The 26,139-nt window shown below is 44.8% G+C and overlaps 1 protein-coding gene across 2 annotated transcripts in view; it reads right to left on the reverse strand.

Annotated features, from left to right (window-relative positions):
- CORO1C (coronin 1C) overlaps positions 1 to 26,139 on the reverse strand; it is a 603,513-nt gene that overhangs the window by 96,985 nt on the left and 480,389 nt on the right. For both annotated transcript variants that reach the window (XM_085634726.1, XM_085634725.1), the window contains exon 4: positions 9,845 to 9,974. In XM_085634726.1, the coding sequence (XP_085490852.1) occupies positions 9,845 to 9,974 (130 nt within the window). The remainder of the gene's footprint in view (positions 1 to 9,844; positions 9,975 to 26,139) is intronic.

The raw sequence follows: 26,139 nt of genomic DNA on the forward strand, positions 1-26,139 counted from the left end.
AATCAAACAAGAAAAAGAAAGGATAAAGTCACAATACAGCATAGGTTTGGAGATACACTACCAAAAAAGCTAAATACATTCCTTTTCTTTGGGAGAGAGTGCTATATCTCACAGATTATTTAATATATATATATGTATATGTATCTTAATTATCACAAACGGTTCTTCCTTCTAACTCTTTCTTCCATCTCTGAACTGGACCCCATATACGCTCCCCTAATATCTTCCCCCTCTTCCCCTTCCGTTCATAAATTCCTCTTTCGAGGTTATAAATCGAGAGAAGCCTGGCAATCCATTGCTGAAACGTTGGTGGATTAGGGTCTAGCCACGCCGAGCAGATACAGATTCGCAGCACCGCCATAGAAAGAAATATGAAATATTCTGAGGTCTTTATTACTTCATCCTCCTCCCTAATTCCCAACAGAATTACTACTGAAGTAAGATGAATATTAACTTTTAAAGAATGTATAAAAAATTTCTCGATTTCTCCTTTTAAACTCAGCAGCTTTGGACAGTTTGACATTATGTGAATCAAATCTGCATCGTAGCTCTCACATCTGAGGCACGTAATGCCCTCCAGTCCTCCCTCCCCATTGTGCGATTTTTGCTGGTGTATAATATCATGAAAAAATAGTTTTATAATGTTGGGCTTGTAATCCTGCTAAGCAGAGGGCAGTTTGTCCCAATTCTAAAGATCTCTCAAAAGCCTCCTGTTTTATACCAAGTTTATCACCCCATTTTTTGCCATGCTTCTCTATATCATCAGCCTTTAATAAAGCCAATTCAGAATAAATTTTCTTGATAGTACACTCTTGTCTCTTTTTTAATATATCCTTAATTTTTATTGGGGAGAGCCCAGTCACCCCTCCTGTATATTTAAAAAAAAAAAAATAAGGAATTGAAAACTAAAATGTTGTTGAACCAGGTTTATGGGCCACAGAGAGGTAGAGGTCGAGGAGTATTTAGAGCTGACCTCCCAAGGAGGAATAATCAAGACTCTCTGGCATTTGGTCCGTTTGGACGGAATCAATGTGCATACTGTAAACAGGACGGACATTGGCGATCTGAATACCCATTGCTTCACGAACAAGGTAGATGTACGGGACGGGGAGTGCAAAGGGGTCCTCAACAGCATCCCAGTCCTAGTAATAGACAGAATTATTTTGACAATCCTGCCCCGAAGAAAGCCTATTATGCAGATGATTTCAGTGCATCCGATGCCACGGGTATGCAATTTAACTAGGACAGTGTAGGACGAGGCGAGGGATCGGTCAGACAGGCCCATATGTTACTGCTGAAATATTGGGGACCTCGCAGAAGTTTCTGGTGGATACTGGGGCTACACAAAGTGCGCTTTCTGAAAAACTGATCCCTGGGATTCCCTCATCTGGCCATAATAACCTGTCCATAGGCTATGCTGGGAAGCCTATTCTTAGTCCCGTGTCCAAACCTCTGGATCTTACTATTGGACCATTTACTGTCCATTCACCGTTCCTTCTTGCACCAAATTGTCCTGACAATCTGCTAGGTCTCCACTTACTCAAACACTTTCATGCACGCATCTATTGTTCAATGGATGGTGTATATGTTACGTTTGGTAAGCCGTTACGTAATTGGAAGTATGTTATTGTATGAAGTTTCACATGCATTATCCACTGTCCTGCCTTTTGTGTGGGCGGAGGGCGATACTGATGTAGGTTTATTGTCCATTGAACCGGTGCATATTCAGGTTAAACAGAATTCTGTCTTGCCCCGCATACCTCAGCATAAAATATCCCAGGAAGGCGAAAGCGCCTTAGTGCAGACTATAGAGGATCTTATTGAAAAAGGGGTAGTGGAAGAGACTGATATCAATGTTTGTAACAGCCCTATTTTGCCTGTTTTGAAGCGTTCCATTTCTGAAGACAAAGAAAAAGTTTATCGATTTGTAATTGATTTGCGTGAAATCAATAAAATAGTAGTGCCACAGTTTCCCGTAGTTCCAGCTATTACTACTTTATTGACAATGATTCCAGCCACAGCTTGTGTTTTCTCGGTAATTGCCTGTAAGAATGCGTTCTTTTCCATTACCATTGCCCCCTCTAGCAGGTATTTGTTTGGTTTCTCTATTAAAGGGTGGTCATTCCAATTCTGTCATGCTCCTCAGGGGTATACAGAAAGCCTGAGCACTTATAGTCAGGCCCTTAAACGTCAACTTGATACCTTGCAGTTACCCCCGGGCACCTCACTGTTACAATATGTGGATGATCTGCTGATAGCTGCAGACACCACTGAACTTTGTATTGAGGCTACCTTGCTATTATTGACTCACCTTGCGAAATTGGGCCACAAAGTATCGAGAAATGAGTTGCAGTTTTGTCAACCAGAGGTTACCTATTATTTAGGTCACCTCTTGTCGAAGGAGGGAAGGATGTTGACTAAAGACAGAATTCAGGCTATCATACATACACCTATTCCTCAGACGCAAAAGGACGTTAGGGCATTGATTGGCATGGCGTCCTATTGTCGTCATTGGATCCCTAATTTTTCCCTCATTAATAAACCTCTCCTTGCCCTTACAACAAAAGATACCCCATTTCCTTTGCCCTGTTCCTTAGAGTGTCAGGATGCATATCAGCAACTCCGAGCAGCGTTATGTTCTGCTCCTGTATTGGGAGCACCTGATTACATGAAACCATTTTCTCTTTATGTACACGAACGAAAAGGTTGTGCATTGCTTGTGCTAACACAGCCACACGAGGACAAACAACGCCCATGGGCATACTTTTCTGCAGTTCTGGATTCAGTGGCCAGGGCACTCCCTGGTTGCCTGAAAGCTGTGGCAGCAACTGCCATTTCGATCAGACAATCAGTAGGACTTGTACTGGACCACAAACTGACGGTTTTTGTTCCCCATTCAGTTGATGTATTATTGAATTAAACGAAGACACAACATTTGACGAGTACTCGTCTTACCGGGTACAAAAGCACTCTGTTGGGAAGAGGTGTGGCGCCGGGGCCAGGGCGACTGACTCCGGAATCTGGGGATCATGTTTTGATCCCCGGCAGCAGATTAGCCCAGCACCATGTGACTCTGGGCAATAGCTTGCTTAATCATCCAGACGGCCCCCAGCGCCTAGAGACCCTTACGGGTGATTGTTCGCGCTTTAAAAATGTGTATTATTATAATTAGCACCACACATAACTCTTAAACGATGTCTGACCCTAAATCCAGCCACTTTATTGCCATTGCCTTCTGAACAGACTAGTGATATACACGATTGTATTTTCACCACTGAAGAACAAACTAAAGGTCGAGTGGACCGTACCGATACTCCTCTGTCTGATGTCCAGGGCGAATTGTATGTAGAGGGTCCTGTTTTAAGTTACCTGATGGCACTACGACTGCAGCTTATGCTATCACTACGTTGCACACAATTGTAGAGATGGCTCGAATCCCCTATAAGTCTGCACAAGCCGCCGCACTTATTGCATTCTTGAGAGCTTGTGAGCTTAGCCAAGGACTGTCTGTAAATATCTATACAGATAGCGAGTATGCCTTTGGAGTTGCACATAACTTCGGACGCTTGTGGCAGGAAAGGGGGTTCCTGACGTCACACGGAACAAGGATCCAACATGGAGAATTAATTCAGAATTTATTGACTGCATTAACGCTACCAAAGCAGGTGGCTATTGTTAAATGTAGTGCACATCAGAAAGTAGAAGATGATGTGGGAAGAGGCAATGCTTTTGCAGACAGTACTGCAAAAGAAACAGCACGTAGCCAACAAGAGAAAAAGTATGTAATGTATTTCTCTGCAGAAAAGATTTGTGGCGTTAACGAAGAAATTAGAGAGATTCAACAGATGGCAACAAAAGAGGAAAAAGAACAATGGGAAAAGACAGGAATATTGCATAGTGAAAATTGTTGGAGAAGCGGGCCAGATGGGGACAGGTGGAAATTGCCCAGTTCCTATGTACTACTGTTTGTCACTGTGGCACATGGCCTAGCACATGTTAGTGCAAAAAGTATACCCACACAGTTAGAGCAAGTATGGGAGCATCCAGATATAAGAAAAACAGCTGAGCATCTTGATAAACACTGTATAATTTGTTTGCAACACAATACGGGGAAGGGAATGGCTACCCCAAAAGGAGGGTTCTCTTTGCTTAGGGCGCCATTCGAAGTCCTGCAGATGGATTTCATAGAATTGGAAAGGTGCAATAACCTTAGGTATGCCTTGGTTATAGTATGTGCCTTTAGTAAGTGGGTGGAGGCGTATCCTACGAAAGATAATACTGCACTCACCACAGCTAAGATCCTTTTGAAAGAATATGTCCAAAGGTTTGGAATTTGCAGAATTTTATGGAGTGATAATGGACCTCATTTTATTGCACATGTTATTAAAATGATTACTGAAAGTTTGGGCAAACGTTAGAAAATTCATGCTACTAATCACCCACAATCTGCCGGTTTGGTGGAACGCTATAATGAGACTCTGAAACTTAAATTAGCTAAGGTGCAGGCCTCGACATGGCTTAAATGGCCTGATGCTTTGCCATTAGCCCTTATGTCCACCCAAGCACCGGCAGATAGCAAGTCCGGCCTTACGTCAAATGAGGTGGTGTTTGGCAGGGGTCCCCCACGTCCTAAGAAAATCAGAGAACCTGAGTATCCTATTTTGTTAGATTATATGAAGGAACTTACAGACAATCTCTCTGTGATTCACCAACAGGTGCAAAACTCATTTCCTGACAATTCTGAAGGTTCTGGGCACTCGTTACAACCCGGTGATTGGGTTGTAACAAACAAATTTCAGCGCTTGAAGAACTTGAAACCTCGCTGGAAAAGGGCCGGAACAGGTCCTCTTGGCAACACGAACAGCAGTCTGAGTTACGAAAACAAGGAGTTGGATCCATGACTCAAACTGTAGAAAAGTGCCAGCCGATCTGACTCAGATTACAGAATCTGAGAACGCCGGAATTGCACACAATATTCTCAGCAACGAAGAAAATACGGATTATTTTACGGATCCTTATTTTACCACACCTGTAGAATTGCTTTTTACTGATCCAACGACAGCTGGAAGAGAGAGGTACAATCTGAGACCTCGTGTTATTCACTGAGCGAAGACTTTGAAAAGAGGGTGCAGTGAGTGTGGTCCGGTTAGAGGGCCTACTTGGCAGGAGACTCTGTTCTGCAGAAGCGGCCAAACTAGGTTTGGTGCGGTTTGTGGCGTGGATATCCTGAATCCGTGGAAGAACCCAAATTTTGGAACTACGAATTGATTTATGGTAAAATCATCCGTCCCACAGTATTTCAATGGAGAGAATTCGAGGGTTTCGGCGCAGAGAACCCCTGACACTATTCGGGTGCTTATCAATTTACTTTGCCCAGGACTGGAAGTAGAGTCAGAACTCTCCACTTCTTGGCCCAGGAATCCAGTCAGGAGTAAGATAGCTATTGTTTGTCTTGGCCCAGAGCTTCAGTTCCCTGGCTTTTCCCCGACAGGATTTTATAGGGGACCCGAATTGCATCCTTTGAAAGAGGCAGCATATCTAACGATCCTTGAGGCAATAGGGGATGAACTTGTGGACGATTTTTCTTGAGTAGTTGTTATATTGATTTCCTTTTTCATTGCTATCATTGAACTGTAAGCCTTCAACGATTTTATTTTTTAGTTTGAACTTTGCTGAGGTGAATAAGTGTTTGATTCAAATATTTGCTTTTTCTCTGAAATTCCCCATTGACTGATACATGCATTGGACATAAACTATAGACCCTTTTTTTAAAAAAAAAAAAAAGAACATTTTATGCAGCGTTTTCAAGAGACAATACAGTTAAGAACATTGTTGACTTTTGGTCGCTAAATATGGAGGAAGAACACCAGGATATTCAACACCTCACGTCATTTGAAATTTCCTGTGCATACGATTGCACCTCCAAAACCCACACCATCTGAACATTACCATTTTACACTGTCACCGCTAGATGAAAGGCATAGACTCTCCTACAAGAATAATTCATTTATTCGAATGTTACATTACACTCATAGCATTACTAATATTTCTAATTGTTGGGTTTGCGGATTGTTACCTGCACACCAGGGTGCAGGGGGAACTCCTCTCATCCCGCTCCCATTCTCCCACAATGGTTCTTGTCGTACTTGGTTTGCACTTTTGTGGGCTGCAGAAATTAGGGGTGTTTCTAGTGCTGACGTAGGGGGTCTTAATAAAAAATCGAAATCGGTATGTTATCCAGACGATGATGGTAATCCGCAAGCAAAGGGATCGGAATGGGAAGCAGAAGAATATGCTAGAGGTACCTCTGCCATGAGATATATCTTTGCAATGACATGGACCAAACTAGAGAAAGGATTCCCTATTATAACAGTAACAGACACACAAGCTCCCCTACGTGTAAAACATTTTGGTCCCATTTTTGTAGGTAATCGTGATTCTAACACTGTATTGACTATAGCAGGTCCGACTCTTAGTAGTTTTCTAGCATCCCATAATACATATTTTATTTGTGGGAATAAGGGTTATTTCTATCTACCTCTAGGATGGTCAGGGATATGTTACATATCTTTCCTTCACCCCTCCGTTTATATAGCTCCAGCTTCTTATCATAAGACTGGACTATCGCCCCTCAATCCTTTATTAGCTCCGACCAAGAGAATGATAGATATTAAGGCAGTGGATCAGACTGTCACCTCATTGCAAAAATATGTTGACGTGAACTTGGGTATGTTTCTCTTAGTTGGTCCACCTCTTAATAGTAGGAACATACGAAGACTTAATAGAGTAGTTGAGGCAGTAGTTAATCAGACTACAACAGCTCTAGGTAACATCACTGAGGAACTCTAGGCGACAAGACTCGTAGTTTTGCAGAACCGCATGGTTCTAGATGTTATTCTTGCAGATCGTGGAGGTGCATGCCGAATTATTGGTGCAAGTTCTTGTGTTTATATACCAGACAACACACCTTCCGTTTATAAGGCCATTTCCAAATTACATAAGATGGCGGCCGAGATACACCAAGACACTGGAAAATGGTTCTGGAACATTGTTATGTCATGGGGATGGAAATTACTTGTCATAGCAGCCTGTATAGTAGGCCCTAATCTAGGATGTTGCCTTTGTATTCAATGTATGCCTATTATATGCCCCCTCTGTACTTCTTTATGCATGTCCTGTATCTCTAAGAAAGTGGAAATTCGTGATGCTAATAAGCAGCTTATGCTTCAGCAACAAATAGATGAATTTATGAAAATAGATACAGAAAGATTACCTTCGACTGTGGCAGTATAACGTTGATTTGGTTTTTACTCTTCATGTATTTGGTATTCGAAATGTTTTTATATATACGTTTAAAATATACTCTCGATTTGACAAAATGTATTTAGCAGAGGCTAAAAGGAGGGACTGTTAAACGGTAAAAAAATTGTATTCTGGTAACTTAGCCTCTGCTTTCAACCATTTTGCCTGTCAGCCCCATTGTGTGTTTCTACAGGGACTTTCCAAGTTAGAAGTTACGTGTTCACTGAAAGCTGGTCATACTGAAAATGTTTGCGTGTCAGAGTAAGCAGCCCTGCCCTGCTGAAGGGCCTACATGCACAGATGTCTAATCTGTTAGCTCACCAATGCCTGTAACCTCCCTTGCCTATCTACAAAGATGACGTGGGTAGGGGTTTATCAGGATTCTACAGTTCAGCATGTAGGCGATGTGTAAGGGGGTTGTGTAAGCATTATGTAAAAATGCCATAAGAGGGTTATGTAAAAGTGTGATGTAACCATGACAAAGGGGTTTTTGGTGAATTTCTATGGTACTAAAAATGTATAAAAGGCAGGTCTTGGACTGTTCTAGTTCGTTCCCTCTCAGGCACTTGTAGTGTCTGTATGGCGGAGCCATCTCATGAGATATAATAAACTTGTGTTTTGTCCCACTTCAGTGTTGATTCTCATTTATTGAACGCGTAGACAAAGGGTGTCCCTGCACCAGTGAGACTGGTAGGAATCTCACTTCTACACCAGATCCGGTGCAGAAGCTTAAAGACAAATGGCAGGGAGACCTGGGAAGAGTTAGATGATACAGATTGGCAGGAGGCGCTGACGTCCCCTAGAGAGGTAGCGATCGCATCTAAATTACATCTTGTACAACTCAAAATCTCCCATAGAATCTACTACACCAGAACTACTCTCTGTAAGATCGGGAAAGTGGACAACCGGCTCTGTCTGCGACAATGTGGGGAGGTTGGCACAGTTTTTCATACTATATGGACATGCCCTGCAGTGGCGTCATACTGGGAATCAGTTTTGTCCCTTATCACGAGGGCAAGTGGGAACCTAGTCCCTAAAGAGCCCAAATATTGTATACTCAATATCTGGGATGCTACAGACCTGAATTCGACATTGCAAACTTGGGCTACCCTTGGTATGATGCTAGCCAAGAGGAATATTGCCAGACACAGGGGTGGAGCGACTTCCCCCACGATTTTGGAATGGTGCAGGGATATGGACACAGCCATGGTGGCGGAAAACACTGTATATATTCACAGGGGATGTCCCAAAAAATGGATTAAAAAATGGGGGGGCTGGAACACATAAAGAGGAGATATCTGCAAATTGCCCCTTATAACTCAGGAATTCGAATAACCAAATGTAAATGACACTGAATGTTGTAACGCTGTATATACAATTGATCAGGTATAAACGTTCTTGTAAATATACATAGTAGGTAACAAAGGATGTATACTATCTGGACTGTACTCACTATATTACTGCATGTAAAGAAATAATGATTGTGCCTTTTACTCATATAAATTAAGGTTAAAAAAAAAGGAGTGACTGAATCACTCTCACTTCAAAGGCAACATAATAGAAAGACTATACACATGGCAATTTCCATACCTTTTAAAATAACATTTTCCCTTTACAGTTTAGCTCTGATAGACTAAGTCAAAAATCAGCAGGTTGTACAAAAAAAAGCTAATTTATACTTCATGAGTCCAGGGAGCTTTATTTACCCTCACACTCATGATACGTTCAAATTGAACAACAACCAATATATGAGACTGAGCATACCCTATTTAAACCTGTAGAGCCTACAGGGAGGGGCCAATATTCTTCAAATAAATAGATCATAATTAGGCTCCCAGTTTTCCGTTTTTACTGATTTGTACAGATAAATACAGACGGAAAACAATGTGATTCGGGTTGGCATTTATATTTAAATGTGCAAAAATACAGGAAATTAGGCTTCTTGTGAATGACTCTCCATGCAGTTTTTCATTAATTCCAGGCCAACACCTGAGCAGATAGCATGGGGAGTTTAAAAACAGGATGATATTTCCTAAAACACAGGCATATGTTAACTTATATTTGTAGTATATTTTTAATATTTACTTGTGGGTGTAGTGTTCTGTTATATTTTTCTGCTTAATTTACTAAAACACGGCAGTCATGAAAGCGTGAGTGCATGTTTTTCAGTGAAATGAATAAAGAAATATACCATTTTACAACTTATTTGTTCTCAAAATACAAAATAAATATGGAAAAATACGAAAAGCATAGCCAAAAATAAATAAGGATAAATACAGACGGAAATATTTAAAAAAATAAATACTCTAATGTCAGGTGCCCAAATTATACTGTCAGTGATAGTAGCTAGTAATACAGGTAATTGACATGGATATTGCAGCAGTAACCTGTACAGCAGACAAGCCCCCTTTTGTTTTACTACAGCTTCAATGTTCTGGCATTGCCCCTTGGCTTCCTACACGTGCTGCATATCTCTGCACATACATGTGCTCCATTGCTTTCTAGCTAGGTTTGCCCTTTAAAAGCCCATACGTAAACATACCTGCACTGAGCAGCACATTGCGCGCCGCTGGATGCCACGTGATGATGCCCACTCTTTTCGAATGGCCTTCCAAGACTACCACCGGCTCTGTGAGGGGGAGAGTGAGTCCATTCTCTGGAATCTGCCACACCTTGGGAGAGGGAGACCAAACATCACTGTTACTGGAGCACCCATGTTTGTGTGAGCTGGTGGACATACAAGTCTCGTCAGTGTTATGTACAAAAATCTCAATCTCAAAAGCCATCCGAGGAATCGAAATGGTTTGACATTAAAGAGCACACTTTTATTTCATAACGTGCGTTTTACAGTGCTCTCCTAGGCGAATGATGCTCTTTCAAGGTCGAATTACAACAAAACTGCACACATTTGATCGACAAAGAGAATCTGTCCAAATCATCCTGTAACTGTTAGAACACCTTACCATTTCCGTCTCATCCAAGAGTCAAAGGCTGGTCTACGATGGCCAGATGTACACCAGTTTTACAGAAGGCCACACTAGCAAACTGAAATACAATGGACTCAGTTCTCAAAGTTAGTCAAGAGTCTAAAGCCAGATTTCATGGCACAAATAGTTTTGTTAGCCTATTTACTACTTCAAATATGCATTTGTAACTGATAAAAGTTGATTTCTCCCTTATGGGAGGATTTACTTACACAAAGCCTTTCATGTGAGCAATCCTATGACCATGGGCAGAGATTAAGTGGGCATTGGGGATTATGGGACAGGAATGTCCTGTGAAGTTATGAACACCTACAATTGTACAAATTTGCGGATCTTCACAAACTCATATCCAATCCCTTCCCACCATGGAAAAAGTTTTTAAATTCTCAGAAAAATATAGTCTCTGTGGAGAAAAAAAACGTTTTCAGGCAAAAACCTTTTTCAGGTGTAGCAGCATTCATCCACATGCACTTGTACCATGACAGCTGCACCGGTGAAAATACCTCTGTATGTAAAGGAAGCGGAACTCAGACCGTTTCCGGGAGTATGCATTAACTACAGAACTGTTGTAGGTTTCCAATTATAATCTGGCAAACGTTCTGTAAATTTCGTAACTCCGGATGTCGATTAGCTCATTTCTTTATGTATCTGGCTCAAAGAATGTCAATGCACACAATGCTTAAGCTGAAGATCTCGCAGGCCTCCTACCCTGGTGGACCATCGCTGGACAGCCTCATACCTCCCAACTCACACGGTGCCACTGTGTGACACACAATACCGACTCCCATCACACAGTCTCCTGGTGAGCAGCTGATATCACACGGTGGCAGGGAAAATGCGCTGAAAACTACAATAAATTGTGGTTTTCCGAGGCTCTGAATTGCTGACGTCCATTAAGGGGTGTGACAACACCCCAGGACATTGGCATCAACCTCAGCAGCTTTTTATGTTTTTGGAGGGGAGGTTGTGGGTGGGATGGGGTTCAAAAGTGCCTCATAGGTACTTCTCGCCACAAGGTCCCACCCCTCCCACGACCTCTCCCCATCCTCACATGGTGAGGTTGCTGCCATGCCTAGTACCACGCATCAGGCACTAGACCAACTCATTTTAATGTGGTGGTCCGCATCACCGCATTAAAATGCATAGTCACGCATTATTAGCTCCTGATCACCTGCGCGCTGAGCCTGGGTGAACTAGTCTGACCGCAACTGTGGCAGGCGGTGCGACTGACATCCTGCTGCCAGCTAGAACTGTGCCTGAATGGAGTGACTGAGACTGACAGACTCTAGTTTCTTCTCTAGGGCTCTTCTGCCGCAGTGGGGCTGGCTCAACTGATGCATTATCAGCAGCTGAGACCCCGCTGGCCTGGCTGCGTGAACTTTCTAAGGCTGGCTGTCATGTAGTCGTGTTTATCTTGGGGTTGGCATGCAAATGTTTTGCCAACTTTGAACTTGCGCCACCCCCAGTCAGTGACCTCTCTTCTTTGGTGGTTAGGATTCGGCCCGGCGCCGGCGGCGCCTCCAGCAGGGCATAGTGGCATGCAAATGGGTACACTTCTCCTTCGTGCACCTCGAGAGAAAATGCATGCAGATTAATGTACTCACTGGAAAGAGGTCAGAGCTATGTCTACTGGCAGTTTTAACTCTCACCATAAAGCAGCACAGAGGGTTAATATGCCTGCTGCAAAGATAGTCTACAAGGCCGGAATGCTAACCGAAACCAGCCCTGACAAACTGCTCAGCCAGCCCCAGAGAGAGGAAAGTGGGGGTGCGGCCGAGCTGTTTTCTAGGGCCGGTTTCGGCCGATTTAGCTACTGGGGGCCAATATTACCGGCCCCCGGTAACAAAACCATCCCCCAGGGGCTCAAAACAGCCCCACCCTAGCGGAACATCTGGGAAACACCCGGTGCCCGCCACGGCCAGTCTGGCCCTGATAGTCTACCAGCATTTACAGAACTGTATTTTATGTGCTTAGCTCAGTGGGTTGCTACTTTTGAGACCTTGTTAGAACAGTCGGATTACCGTTACCTGCTAACTGTGGTGTCTGTTGTTTTCCCCCTGGTGCGTGGCGTGGTCCCCGGCAGCTCGTTCTATCTCTGCCCGGACTACAGTTCCCAGCAGCACTTGCGGCGGAACCGGAAGCCGCAGGACACTTTGGCGCGCCTGGAGGCGCTTAAATTACAGCAACGCCGCTGACAGAGCGGGAGACCTTGTTAGAACAGTCGGATTACCGTTACCTGCTAACTGTGGTGTCTGTTGTTTTCCCCCTGGTGCGTGGCGTGGTCCCCGGCAGCTCGTTCTATCTCTGCCCGGACTACAGTTCCCAGCAGCACTTGCGGCGGAACCGGAAGCCGCAGGACACTTTGGCGCGCCTGGAGGCGCTTAAATTACAGCAACGCCGCTGACAGAGCGGGAGACCTTGTTAGAACAGTCGGATTACCGTTACCTGCTAACTGTGGTGTCTGTTGTTTTCCCCCTGGTGCGTGGCGTGGTCCCCGGCAGCTCGTTCTATCTCTGCCCGGACTACAGTTCCCAGCAGCACTTGCGGCGGAACCGGAAGCCGCAGGACACTTTGGCGCGCCTGGAGGCGCTTAAATTACAGCAACGCCGCTGACAGAGCGGGAGACCTTGTTAGAACAGTCGGATTACCGTTACCTGCTAACTGTGGTGTCTGTTGTTTTCCCCCTGGTGCGTGGCGTGGTCCCCGGCAGCTCGTTCTATCTCTGCCCGGACTACAGTTCCCAGCAGCACTTGCGGCGGAACCGGAAGCCGCAGGACACTTTGGCGCGCCTGGAGGCGCTTAAATTACAGCAACGCCGCTGACAGAGCGGGAGACCTTGTTAGAACAGTCGGATTACCGTTACCTGCTAACTGTGGTGTCTGTTGTTTTCCCCCTGGTGCTTGGCGTGGTCCCCGGCAGCTCGTTCTATCTCTGCCCGGACTACAGTTCCCAGCAGCACTTGCGGCGGAACCGGAAGCCGCAGGACACTTTGGCGCGCCTGGAGGCGCTTAAATTACAGCAACGCCACCGCCTCGCGGGTCCGCGCGCGGGTCGGCGCCGGTCTAAGCCCGGGCAAAGGGCGGGCCCTCTGTGGCCCTCAGTAGCCGAAGGAGGCCGGGTCGGGCCCACCCCATTGACTCATTGCTGCTGAGACATTATTACGTCAGGCCTGGTATGTGTGGTTATTATCACTAAATCTTTAGCAATCATCTGAGTGTTGACACAGAGTTAGACTCTACTGTATTCTGCACTGTCAACCGGTGAGTAGTGATATTCCTGCACTATGAATGAGTCGAGGAAAAATGGTACTCTTGATAGTTATTTCACGAAACCCAATATTGACTCTGCCCGGGAGGCTGCTCTTGCAGAACTGAGGGCTAGACGCCGTTGTTCAATAGAACACATAAAAAATATGGCATCAGCCACGCCGCTCCCTGAAGCAGCATGCCCGGATAACGAGGTTTCTTTGTTCCAAGATTCCATGCTACCCTTGGGTATTAATGACTCTACTATGTGCTCTGTTACGTCTATTGTGCGCGAACAAAGTACTGATTTGGCCTCACCTGTTCTTCTTTCCCCCATCCCTACCCCCGATGTCTCAAACAATATCTTGGATGTCCAACATGAGTTATCGTCCCAAGGTACTGAGTCGTTACCCACCATTGATATTACACTTAGCCAGACCACACTGACTGGTCCATTGCCCAGGAAAAGAAGGAAGATAGTTTCAGAGTTACGCAAAAATAAAAGTAATGTTCTTAAAAGTAATTCCACTGCTGCCTGTTCTGGGAAAAGTGCTACCCCCTGCACAGAGAAACAATCTTCCATTGGTAGTATTGACTCTAGCTTTAATCAAGTTGGTACCACTGGGGAGTTATTGGATGAAATTGACAAATTGATGAAAAAACTTATGCTCCCAATTGTAGAAAGCCTAAAGAATATCGAAAAAAGGCTAGAGAAAGTGGAAATTTTAGTGGGCAATAAGATGGAACAAAACACGACTCCACCTGGCCCCTTACTTATACCACCCACCGCCTTGGTTTCTGTTACAGTTTCTCCCAATTCGTCCCCAGAAGAGCTAGCGTCACAAATTATTACATCTACAAGCAAGGGAGGGGTTAGCCATTTAGATAGTACCACCACCTCCAAATCATCTTGTACAACTATGGCTAGGACAAGTGTTGTAAATACCCCAAAGAATGGGGGCCAATTGTTTGTCAAACAGGGGCATAACGCAGATCCCTCGACTAAACCACGAGGTCCGCTGTCTATTAATTTACCACCAGAGGCAGTCCCCCTGGTAGTTGTGCTTGCAGGGGTTCCCATGATAAAATCGGATGATGCAGAAGGATACCATCAACTAAAAAATAAAGTTATCCATTGGCTAGGCCAAAATCGCCCTCTTCCTTCTTACATTAATGGGGAAATTTTACATGTAAGACGCCTGCCCTGGTTGGGTAACACGCCAAAAACTATAAATGGGGATGTCATCCTCATTAATTTCAGGGATCCAAGAGCTGTTGCTCATATTTTAAATTGGCAAACGCCGCATAGGAGATCCTCCATCACTACATGGGAACTTACCTATTTTTTCCCTAGATCAAAATCAGTTGCCACCTCCGGTCTGGGGGATTCATCCAATACCCAACATATTCCTACGATCCCCTTGAGAAACAGATTTGAGGTGCTACAAACCTTGGAGGACGTTGATTGACTCAACAATTATGAGTCTACGAGTGCACTACCTGAGGCGCCCGAGACGAATACAAATATGCATTACAACGAGTCCAGTACTGTATTATTTGCAGTAGAGGTAGAACATACCCACGAGCATTTGGTCGATCTTGTTCTGCCTGCTCCAGATAATGATAGGGTTATTACCCAGGAATCATCGGGTAACCTATTTTCATGGAATATTGCTGGGTTGACCTCCAAAATGGAATCAACAGAGTGGATGAGCTTTGTCAATAAATTTGACCTATGCATATTCCAGGAAACTTGGGCCTGTGAAGCATGTTTTATGCAGGGTTATTTGAATTATTTTGTCCCTGCGGTAAAAGGCCCTAGGGGCAGACCTATGGGGGGCCTAGTAGTATGGGTTCGTCAATCCTTAAAACTGGGCATTAAAGCTCTTGACACAAAAAACAAGGATATCCAACTAATTAGATTAGACTTAGATAAGCTGGGTAGTGTAGACATCTATAATGTATATGTCCGGAGGAAGAAGAAAGGGAGGTCCGAGGTACTAGAAGATCTTGATAGCCTCATTGACACACACTCGTCGACCAACAATATTATCATTGCGGGTGATTTTAATAGCACATTTGAACCCTTGATAAGCAATGATGATTTGTTTGGAGAGGAGGAAGATCGACTATGGGGTGTGCCTAAATTGGAGTTGCATCCCATAGTGCGGTGGTCTGCTGATACCATTGGTTTAAATGCTTTATGTTATGGAAAAGGGTTAAGAGCACTGAATGGCAGGACTAGTAGAGATAGGAAAGGTGTAAGCACATTTGATAATGGCAGGCACAATAGCAGAATCGACTATGTGCTATGCAGCCTAAAGTTATGGCCATCAATTTGTGACATGTCTGTGGCTGGAAGGCTCGAGAGCGACCATAAACCCTTGTGCCTGTCACATAAGTGGTGGCCACACACTGGCTTGCCTGTGGGACTTCCTGTGCTCGTCCCACCCCGGATTGTTCCTACCAATAACATGAGGAGGCTACGATGGGAAAAGGTAGCAATCAATCAACAGGCTATTGTTAGTATTAATAGCCATGTTGATCAAGCCATATCGGACCTAGAGGACTGTAATATACTGAGCAATGGTCTAGATAGGGTTGAAGGAATTCATAATTCCCTTTTTGACATAATTAAGGGATATTTCCTTAAGCCTGTCAAGGTCAAAGGCGATAGGGTGCCAAAGCCAGCTAAATGGTACAACGATGAATGCAGGGAGTGTAGACTTGCACTGGGTAATGCTATCAAGGGAGGGCAAACAGCTTTAATCCAAGCTGCCAGGAAAAACTACAAAATTAGTATTGTTAAGGCTAAACAAGCTTGGGATGAGCAACACTGGATTGAGCTAAAGGCAGCTAGCGATAGTAGGGATTCTCGACAGTTCTGGCACATTGTTAGGTGGGGAAAATCAGGCGGTCCTGAATCCCCTCAAAACAATGTTCCTGAAACTGAAAGGGTAAAGTTTTTTCAAAACCAATATGCTGTTTTTAGCACCAATGAACGACATGAGACAATCCGTGTAGACCTCCCAAAAGGAAACCTTTTTTGTCCTAGTGAAATCATGATGGCCCTGGATGCAGTTGCCTGCGGACGTGCACCCGGCCTTGATGGTGTGCCAGCGGATCTATTTGTTAACGACAAAGAGCGCTGGTGCTCATATATTCACCATCTTATTAATGCCATTGCCTTGGGTGCATCAATACCAAAATCCTGGCAGGGTGCTGTAATTATTCCCATTTTCAAAAAAGGAGATCGATCATTGCCAGGTAATTACCGCCCTATAAGCCTTATAGATACCATCCAAAAGGTAGTGGGGCGTGTGATCGTCAATAGGCTCCTGGACTGGGCGGAAGAGACGAATGCCCTTTCAACCTTCCAGGCTGGCTTTCGACGATCCACAAGTACGGTGGATCAGGTCTTCCGTTTTACCATGATTCAATGGCGGACGGTGGTGCTCGGCAAAGGAAGCTTGTATGCGGCCTTTGTCGATCTACGGGCTGCTTTTGATCTGGTCCCTCGACTAAAGTTATGGTCGGTTCTACAGAAGCAGGGCATCCCAAACGATTTGTTATCCATGATAATGAGACTCCACGAATCAAATTATGCAAGAATCCAGTGGGGTGGCTTAGGCTCGGTTACCTCAGACTTCCCAGTAGAGAGGGGCGTTAGACAGGGATGTTCGATGGCCCCAGTCCTTTTTACACTTTATATCAATGATGTTGTAGCACGTATGACTTCCGCTCAAGTGGATGCTCCTTTTTTAGATGGTATTAAAATTCCTATTTTAATGTTTGCGGATGACACCCTCATCCTAGCTAAAACGCCAAGTGGATTGCAGTGTGCTCTGTCAATCTTTGACCAATTTTGCAAAGAGTATGGCCTTGAAGTAAACATTACTAAGACTAAGCTGATGACTTTCAACCCCCATCGTAGTTTTAAGACAAAAATCACCTTAAACAATCGTCCGCTGGAGGTAGTGAACAATTTCACTTACTTGGGTATGCATATATCCAATGCGAAGGCTTGGCGGCATCATATCGAAATTGCAGCAATCAAACATAGGCAATTGGCAGGCGCAATCAGCTCAGAGCATAGAAAATCCTTCACTAAACCTGTGAAACCCGTTTTACAGGTTTATGAAGCTAAAGCTCTGGGTTCTGTACTCTATGGTGCTGAGCTGTGGGGGTTTGAAAAAATGTCGGCTCTTCAACTCTCAGAGAATAAATTTTTAAGGTCCATTACAGGCGTTCCTAAAAGTACCCCGCTGCTGCCCCTTAAGTATGACTTGGGCAGAAGAGCCATTTTAGATATGGCGCGGCTCCGCCCAATATTGTACTGGCGCAGGTTATGGACAACGCCTGCGCTTTCTCACTATGCAGGGGGCTTTCTAGACATCATAAGAACTGACCTTCACCATAAAATAGGTTGGCTAAAAGCGCTTAGGGCATCCTTGCTTGAGCTTGGTTTGAGCACACTTTGGGAAGATCCTGTAGGTTCAACCTTCCCTTCTAAAAGTATGCTCAAGAGCATTTATTGGGAGAGGGTTGCCCAGCGGAATTGGTGTAGCTCCAGCGCTGGTAATATGACTAGAGAGTTCCTAGAGGCCAAGATGTACCCCCATCTTGAACCTTACTGGGATATCATAACCAAGCCCAGAGATAGGAAGCTTCTCTTTCAACTAAGAGCTGGAGCACTTCCCCTTAGATCTTTAACAGCAAAATGGGAAGTGGGAACTAGTGCTGTCTGCCCTGCCTGTGGTACAAACAATGAAACTATTGGTCACTTTTTGTTTTCTTATCAAATCTATGCTGCTCCACGGCGTATATGGCTTACTCCAATGTGCAAAAATTTAGGAATTATTAGTGGCACTATTGCTCTACGCATTATATGCACCAGCACATTGCCTTGGATTTCAACTGCCACTGCAAAGTATCTAGGATGGGCGTGGATGATTAGATTGAGACTGCTAGTCATTTGACTATTCTCTTGAACAGGGTGAGACTGCTAGTCTTTTTACTATTCTCCCCCTTGCTAACTTTTAGCATTTTATCATATGTAACTTGTTTTAAAATTTTTTTAAATTAATTAAATGTCTTTGTTTTTAATAATTAGTATCCACTGTTATTATCGCGGAAATGTTCAACCCAGGGCTTTAATTATGTCTACCCGCATGTGACACGACCAACACTGTTGCTAAATGAAATAATGTCTCCCTTATGGATGTAATTTAATTAGAATTTGTTTAAAGTATGTAGTATCGAATCATCTTGAATTTAATAGTTTTTTAACTTATTTAATGAATTGTTATTGTAAATTGTATCTTGCTTTTATGAATATTATTCGAATAAAGCATACTTTGACTGACTGACTGGCTACTTTTGTGACAAAGATCCCTTTATTACTTGTGGTTCAGCAGCACCTGACACTAAGGTTGGGGTGGAGGGTGCTGATTATTTATAAATAATGGGGTTTAACGCACCTGCTGCAGAGTTTGAGTTTCTCTTTGGTCAAATGAGTGTTAGCTCTGATATTTGTCCGTTTCCGTGGATATCATTGCAGGATTTTGGTCACGAGAAGGTGTAACTCATAGTCGTTGAATGTCACTCATAAATACATTGAAACTATCAAAATGTCACACACAAGCAATCTGAAACCTTGGCAGTTAAGAGGTTGTTAGGTCTCGGCTGACCCAGCGCATGCGCTGGTCTGGCGAGACTTTTTTTGAGGGCCCCAAAAAGTGCTACCAGGCCAGCCTAGAGCTACGCGCGCGCCGCGCTTTACCACGATTACTTTCACGGCCGCTTTGATGTTTGATCGCGATCACTTTCACTTTCGCGGCCGCTTGGCATAGCCAATAGGTCTCACTTTTGGGACCTTACAAGTATTTAGTTATGCAACTGTTGCATGGCTAAACACTTATAAGGTCCCAAAGGCGAGACCTATTGGCTATGCCAATGCTTGTTTTTTAAGTTGGCAGGTATATGGGGCCTATGCAAGGTTATTTTCGTTTGAAATGATTAGGCGCCTGCTCTGTGATTTCGTCCAACATCAAACCCAGCTGAAAGGGGTCCCAGGATTATTTCTACGGTACAGCCAACTTAAACATTCTGGACTGTTAGAACAGAAATCAGACTCAAAACAGAAAATGTCGGAGTTTTGTGCTCTATTACAAATGGCACAGAAAGTGCAACTACACGTGCTGTCCATAGATGGCAGTGCAGCCATTCAAACGATCATTTTACTCGTTCGAAAATGCCATTGTTTTGGCCACACAAAATAAATATTACCAGAATATATATCTGAGTTCCACTGCTTTACAGAATCACGAGGCACCAGACATCGTGTCTTTATAATGTCACGAGTTCCGAGCTGACTTGTTGTAATAATATCCTCATTATATTAATTTAATTTTTTGAACTTTATATAAAATACATATAAGCCATCAAAAACTATACATATAGATAAAAAGCCGGGTCCTATATCGATGTCCTTAACTTTACAGGCAAAAAAAATATGATCGATTTCCTAACAATGGTTGTAAAAAAAAGTAATCTAGCGAGGTTGTTCCTGTTTTCATTTCACATTTTACTTACTCTTGCATTCCCTATACTGCGTACTCTCTATCAAAAGAGTCGTCTCTGTTTCTGTGTGCGTTCAGGTTGTGGGTGACATCTTTGGAGTTCAGACTGAAGCAATTAGAGTTTCTGAAACTGCACGTCAATGAGTCATAAGGAGATTCAAAAACGTGCTCAGCCAATCCCTGACTTCCCTACGGAGTGCTCAGACCAATGGTCAAGGAGGTGGGAGGTGCCAAATGAAATTGAGATTTTATGGGATACGATTGTTGACATACAGGTAGGGTGAAAGTAAAAGAAAATTAATGAAGTGCTTATAGGTGAGGGTGTGCTGTGTAGGGGAGGAGATGGTGAAGTAAAGGAGAAGCAAGGAACTAGGTGCAGGAGAGAATGAAAAGATGGTCCTTAAAAGGAAAGAGGGGAGGTGTGAGATCTGCAGATGGAAGGTTTCAGAATGATATTTAGAGAAAAAGGGTGTTAGTGTCTTAACAGTGAGGATGCAGAAGGAAGTAGTGTGAAGGGGAGTGACTGTGGTCTCAAAATTTCAGAATTGTAACATTTTCCATTCTAATTATTCACAAAAACATGTTACTCATTTATCTGATACTGCTAACAAGCTTTGGCAAAGCTAATACGTCTGTCTTGTATGTACGTCAGTTACGATGCAATAACAGTTCATACAGGTACCAAAATACTAGTCAGGCTGCACTGTGGGAAGCACTGGAGTTTAGTTTACATGGTTTAAGGCACACCCTCAATTACATAGGCCATGCCTCTTGGAACGTATTCCTTTACACGGCCACGCCACATCTTGATGTCGCGCTCACCCAGTGGTCAAAGTGGGTGGGATTGGCAGGGCACGGCGTGCCCCTACTTCTTCAATTTCATAGATTCCGTTCCCCTACTTTCTTATTTTAAACATGCATCCCGGACGGCAGAAATCACCATGGCTGATAGGTAAGGCTCAGCTTTTGGGGACGGGCTGAATGGGCGGAAAAGGACTCGGTCTTTTCCTTTGTGCCCAGAGAAGATAAAGACAGTGTCCATAGTATCGCCATGAATTTGGTCGAAGCACGCATTAAATGTCATAACAAAGCCCTCTTTCTATGTCTATATAATGAGAACCAATCAAAAGACCTTTAAAACATGCCGACGCCCCACACGTCAGCACCAACGAGACTCGAAACGCAGAAGCAACTGACTGACTAACGCGGAAGTAAACAACTCCAAAACGCAGGTATGCCCCGCTGCCACATCTTCGCATCAACGAGTACGAAGTCACAACTTCCCCAAGCTAACTCGAGTCTCAACCCTTTACAGCTCCAAGGATAATCCAAACGCAGATAACATGATGACCTAAAACCCAGCGCTCAGAAGAGACGCGCCCTCAATCGGCTCCACAAAAAGGTAACTAATCCAATTTCCTAAGACAAACAAATAACGTTGCTACCAATAATGTTTCCCCCAATATACTCAACAAACTCCCTCACTCTATCCCCAGCACTCTAATGAGGATCACCCCAACTGAGCAGATACAATCATTTCCCTTCCGTCCTCCACACTGAAAAGTAAGCCATTTCTCTAACTAAGTGCATACCTATGAGTCAGGCTTTAATGGATGTTATTATACCTCTTTTTTCACTCTTTCTCACCCAGGTTTTCCCACGATTCTAAATCGCTCGTCTCCATTCAAACAAAGGTAACTTTATTCTTACAGATACGAACAATCAATGCAAACAAGGTATAGGGGCCCTCCTGAAACTTACACAGGCTTCTCCTTCCTTACCTTACAGGTCCTAATGAGAGGCCCAGTAAACCAAGGGTCTCGAAACGCGTAGACCTTGTATAAAGGCCACAAGAACTAGAAAAATCTACAAATAAGAATCATTTATAGATAGATATGTCTTTCTGAATATTCTTTTTCTGTGGTCCAAACAGAAAAGAGTGTAAAATACGTTTTTTGTGTTCATTTCCTGATCAAAATAGCCTGTGTGAACGTATGAGTGGACAAGAGTGTTTGGTATGTGAGATCAGTATGTTAGTTGTGAGTGAATAATCGGTGTGGTGTCACTATTTTGAACTGTTTGTGTTTATTTATGTTGATTCTCTGTTTTTAAAAAATTGCTTCGGCAATAGGAAGGTCTAAAATTTCTAAAGAAATATTATTAAATACTGATTAATTCAAGCAAAAGAATAGTCTTTGACACTTTTTGTTGCATTTTCAAAATGTGTTCTCCTAAATAACATGGAGTCTAAAGACTAAGTGCAGTACTAGCAACATTATTGTTCAATCAACATAGTATCGCCATTGGCACCCCTCAGTCCCCCCTCCAACAAAATACATTACCCAATAATAACACACACACAGACTGTTTGATTGGGTACAGAATGCTGCAGGTTTATTACATACACCGTTATGTAATAGGTGGTTTATCTTACGGGCGATCCAAGGGCAGGCAACCCACTGGGCCGCCTGCCCGCCTGATGAGCCAGGCAGCACTGGGGCGAACCCCGCCTATGCTGCCGTCCAAGTGATTCTCTTCCAGGATCACGTGACCGTTGGTAACTTCTACTCACGCCCCTTCGCGGGGCGGAGCATAGCATAGCAAACCCCCGGTTGTTCAGGCCCACAACCGCCCGAAGGACTAGCGGGGCGCCAACACTGCTTCCGGGACCCTCCCATGAGGCTCTTCGGATTTGGCTCTGGCACCCCCTATGGTGCCGCGCAGAGGTACCCTTGGTACCGGCCTGCTTCCAGATCACCCTGTATCTGCGCCTGCAACGAAAAAAGGAAATATTACAATATTCTCACCCCCACCTGCCAACCACGCCGGGTAAGCGGTAGGGAGGGATGCGTCGTGCGAGGCGACAAGGGGTCGCCAGCATGGTGGGGGAGGGCTATATAGCCTCCCCCTACGCCCAGAGGAGCCCCAGAAGTGACGCCCGTCGCGTCACTTCCGGGGAGGAAAGAGGAGGGGGACACCGGCCGGGGTCCCTGCCCCCCAGGAGGGGGAGGCGGGGAGGGGTGACCGGTGCCCAGGCGACACTAGGGTGCCGACCGCTCTAGTGGCCCCCTGCGGGGGCTGCGGTCAGCGGCAGTTCTCCTGCCGCTGGCAGCTGTCCTCCCCCGCTCTCTTTGTTCCCCCTCTTTCCTCTCTTTCTGTCTCGCTCCTCCTCATGTAGTGAAAACCGAGACTTCAAGAAACGGGTATTACCTCAGTCTTAACACCTTTCGTTCATTTGCTCCCCTGTGAAATGGATCCAAAAAAACGTTGTCTTTTTGTGACATTTTTCTATTGTTAAGTGCAGCCTCGGGTGGAGAGAAATAAAACATTTAAAATATGAAAAATAAATAACTAACTAAAGCAAGACAGAGTGGTTGCACGGTGGCCAGATTGATGTATTCACACCTAAACACATTAGCGCCACTTTACAGTGTTTGTCAGTGAAGCGCTACTTTTGTTTTCTCGTCTCTCTTTGAACATTGTTTTCCCTGGGTGGGAAAGTGCACCATTCCTGGAGGTACTGAAATACCTGCTTGATGGGTGAAGTGGAAAACAAAATGTGTACAGCGGCTGTGTGTTCACGAATGTGGCCTTTTTAAACCATACTGCTTACCTTTTGTAAGGATATAAGCAATGGACATTGAAACGGGTCCCTTCTGGGCCCTGTAGTCATGGCCTTAACTTTTCAGGCACTAATTTCTGAATAATGAGTGTAAAAGGAAAAAGGTACCCATATTGTTACTGCTTACATTTCACATGCTTTACTTAATCTTGCATTCCCTATGAGTGTTTGCTTTTTCTAGGATGTTTTTTTTTTTTTTTAGTCAGCATATTGCTCTTTTCTAGTGCCTAATTTGAATTGTGTCACATCCAGGTGTTTATAGCGGGTCAGTGCAGTACAAGTTTCTCTCGGTGGGGCAATACGGTTATGTTATGTTAATTGCACTTATTACGGGCGCAGCTACTCCAAGGAGTATCCCGGCGCGACTCCAAAGCCGACATACCATAACCCAGCTTAAGAAAAGAGATGCGTTTTGAGCAATTTTTTAAAGACACCAAAGTTTTCAACATTGCGGAGCGAGAGGGGGAGAGCATTCCAGGTGCGGCCCGCAAACACGACCAGAGAAGCGCCGCCTAACCGATGGCGCTGGAAGCCAGGAATCATCATCAGTCTAAGGGAGGAGGACCTCAAGGATCTCCCCGGCACGTAAAATGAAAAGCGTTTCTGTAAGTAGCCGGGGCCTTGCCCGTGAAGAGCACGATGGGCTATGGTAAGAGATTTGAAAACCACACGTGCTTTGACCGGGAGCCAATGCAGGGAGCAACGGTAGCCCTGCACGCTCTGCCTGGGACCCAGCCCACCCAGCAAGCGAACGGCCGCATTCTGGGTCACTTGTAACTTATTGAGAGCAAAAGCTGGGATCCCAGCATAGAGAGCATTGGCATAGTCCAGCCGAGACAAAATAAGTGACCGGACCACCGATTCCCTAGCCGCTTGAGGGAGGAGCGGGAGGAATCTCTTCAGAATTCTGAGGATACCGAAACAACAACCTGTCAGACGCTTGATTTGACTGGAGAAGGAAAGATTGCAATCAAAGTAAACACCCAAGTTCTTCACGGTCTGACTGTTAGAAGTAGGCGGGGGGAATTCGGGAGGCCAGATTGACTCCCTAAACCCCAGGGGGAAGTCGCCGAACATAAGCACCTCGGATTTATCCTCATTGCATTTTAAATGGGCTGACGCCACCACTCAAAAATCGAGGAGAGACACCTCTGCGCAAGGGCCACCGAGGACCCCTGCTTGTCCCAGGTAAACAACAGTTGTGTGTCATCGGCATAGGCAATAACCTTAGCCCCTAACTCTTCCGCTAACACCACCAGAGGAGTGAGTTAGATATTAAACAGGAGGGGGCTAAGGGAGGAACCCTGTGGGACCCCCGTGCCCACTTGTAGAGGTAGCGAGACCACCGGGGGTATCCAGACTTGCTGGAGCCGGTCGTCCAAGAAGGACTTGATCCAACTCCAGACCAAGCCCGACACCCCAATATCCGTCAGTCTGTCAAGCAGCCGTGAGTGGGGGACAGTGTCAAAGGCTGCCGACAGGTCGAACAGCACCAATGCTGCCTTCCCGCCAGCATCAAGACACTCACAAATTGCTTCCGAAACTTCCAGGAGAGCACCTTCCGTGCTAAAAGCGGGGCGGAAGCCAGATTGGGCTGGGTGAAGAAGATCCGCACTCTCGACGAACTCCGACAGCTGCCTATTCACTATTTTCTCACAAACCTTAGACAAGCTAGGGAGGAGAGAGATAGGCCTATAGTTGGCCGGAGTTGAAGGGTCGAGAGTAGGTTTCTTCAGGAGGGGGAGGATTTTGGCCAGCTTCCAACAGCTGGGAATGCTGGCTTCCTGCAAGGACAAGTTAACGATATAATTGACTTCCACGTTCACCGTCTCTGCCACAGAGGCCAGCAATCTTGCCGTGCAAGGGTCCTCCGGAGAACCGAACTTCAAACCTTGAAGGATTCTCAGAGTGCAGGGCAAATTCACCAAGGAGAAATTAGACAGAGAGTGAGAGGTGGGCAAAGCTACAGGGGCAGTAGCCAGTGAGTCCAGAAGGACTGAGGTGCCCGCAGGGACAGCCGGGCGAGAAAAGCTGCCTTGTATCTTTAGAATCTTATCCCGGAAGAATGTAGAGAGTGTCTCGCACCAATCTACTGACACTGGTAGAGTGCTGCTCTGCGCTACAGGGGACATAAAGCTCTGAACAATTGAGAAAATCTCCTTGGAGTTGTTCTGAGCCTGGTCTATCCGGGTGGCAAAGAACACCCTTTTTGCAGAGGAGATAGCTTTATAATAGGTTTTCTGACTCTGCCTGAGCTGAGCTTTAGCTGCCGGGCAGTAGTTGCTTAGACGCTAAGAGCGTTCCATTTTCTTGCAGCCCTGCTTAAGATGTCGCAGATCCTCCGTAAACCACGGTTTGGAGGGAGAATCCCTTGTCTGTCTAGCCGAGGTTGGTGCGGCAATTGC

Source organism: Triturus cristatus, chromosome 11, assembly GCF_964204655.1.
Source record: "Triturus cristatus chromosome 11, aTriCri1.1, whole genome shotgun sequence".
Classification (NCBI taxonomy): domain Eukaryota; kingdom Metazoa; phylum Chordata; class Amphibia; order Caudata; family Salamandridae; genus Triturus; species Triturus cristatus.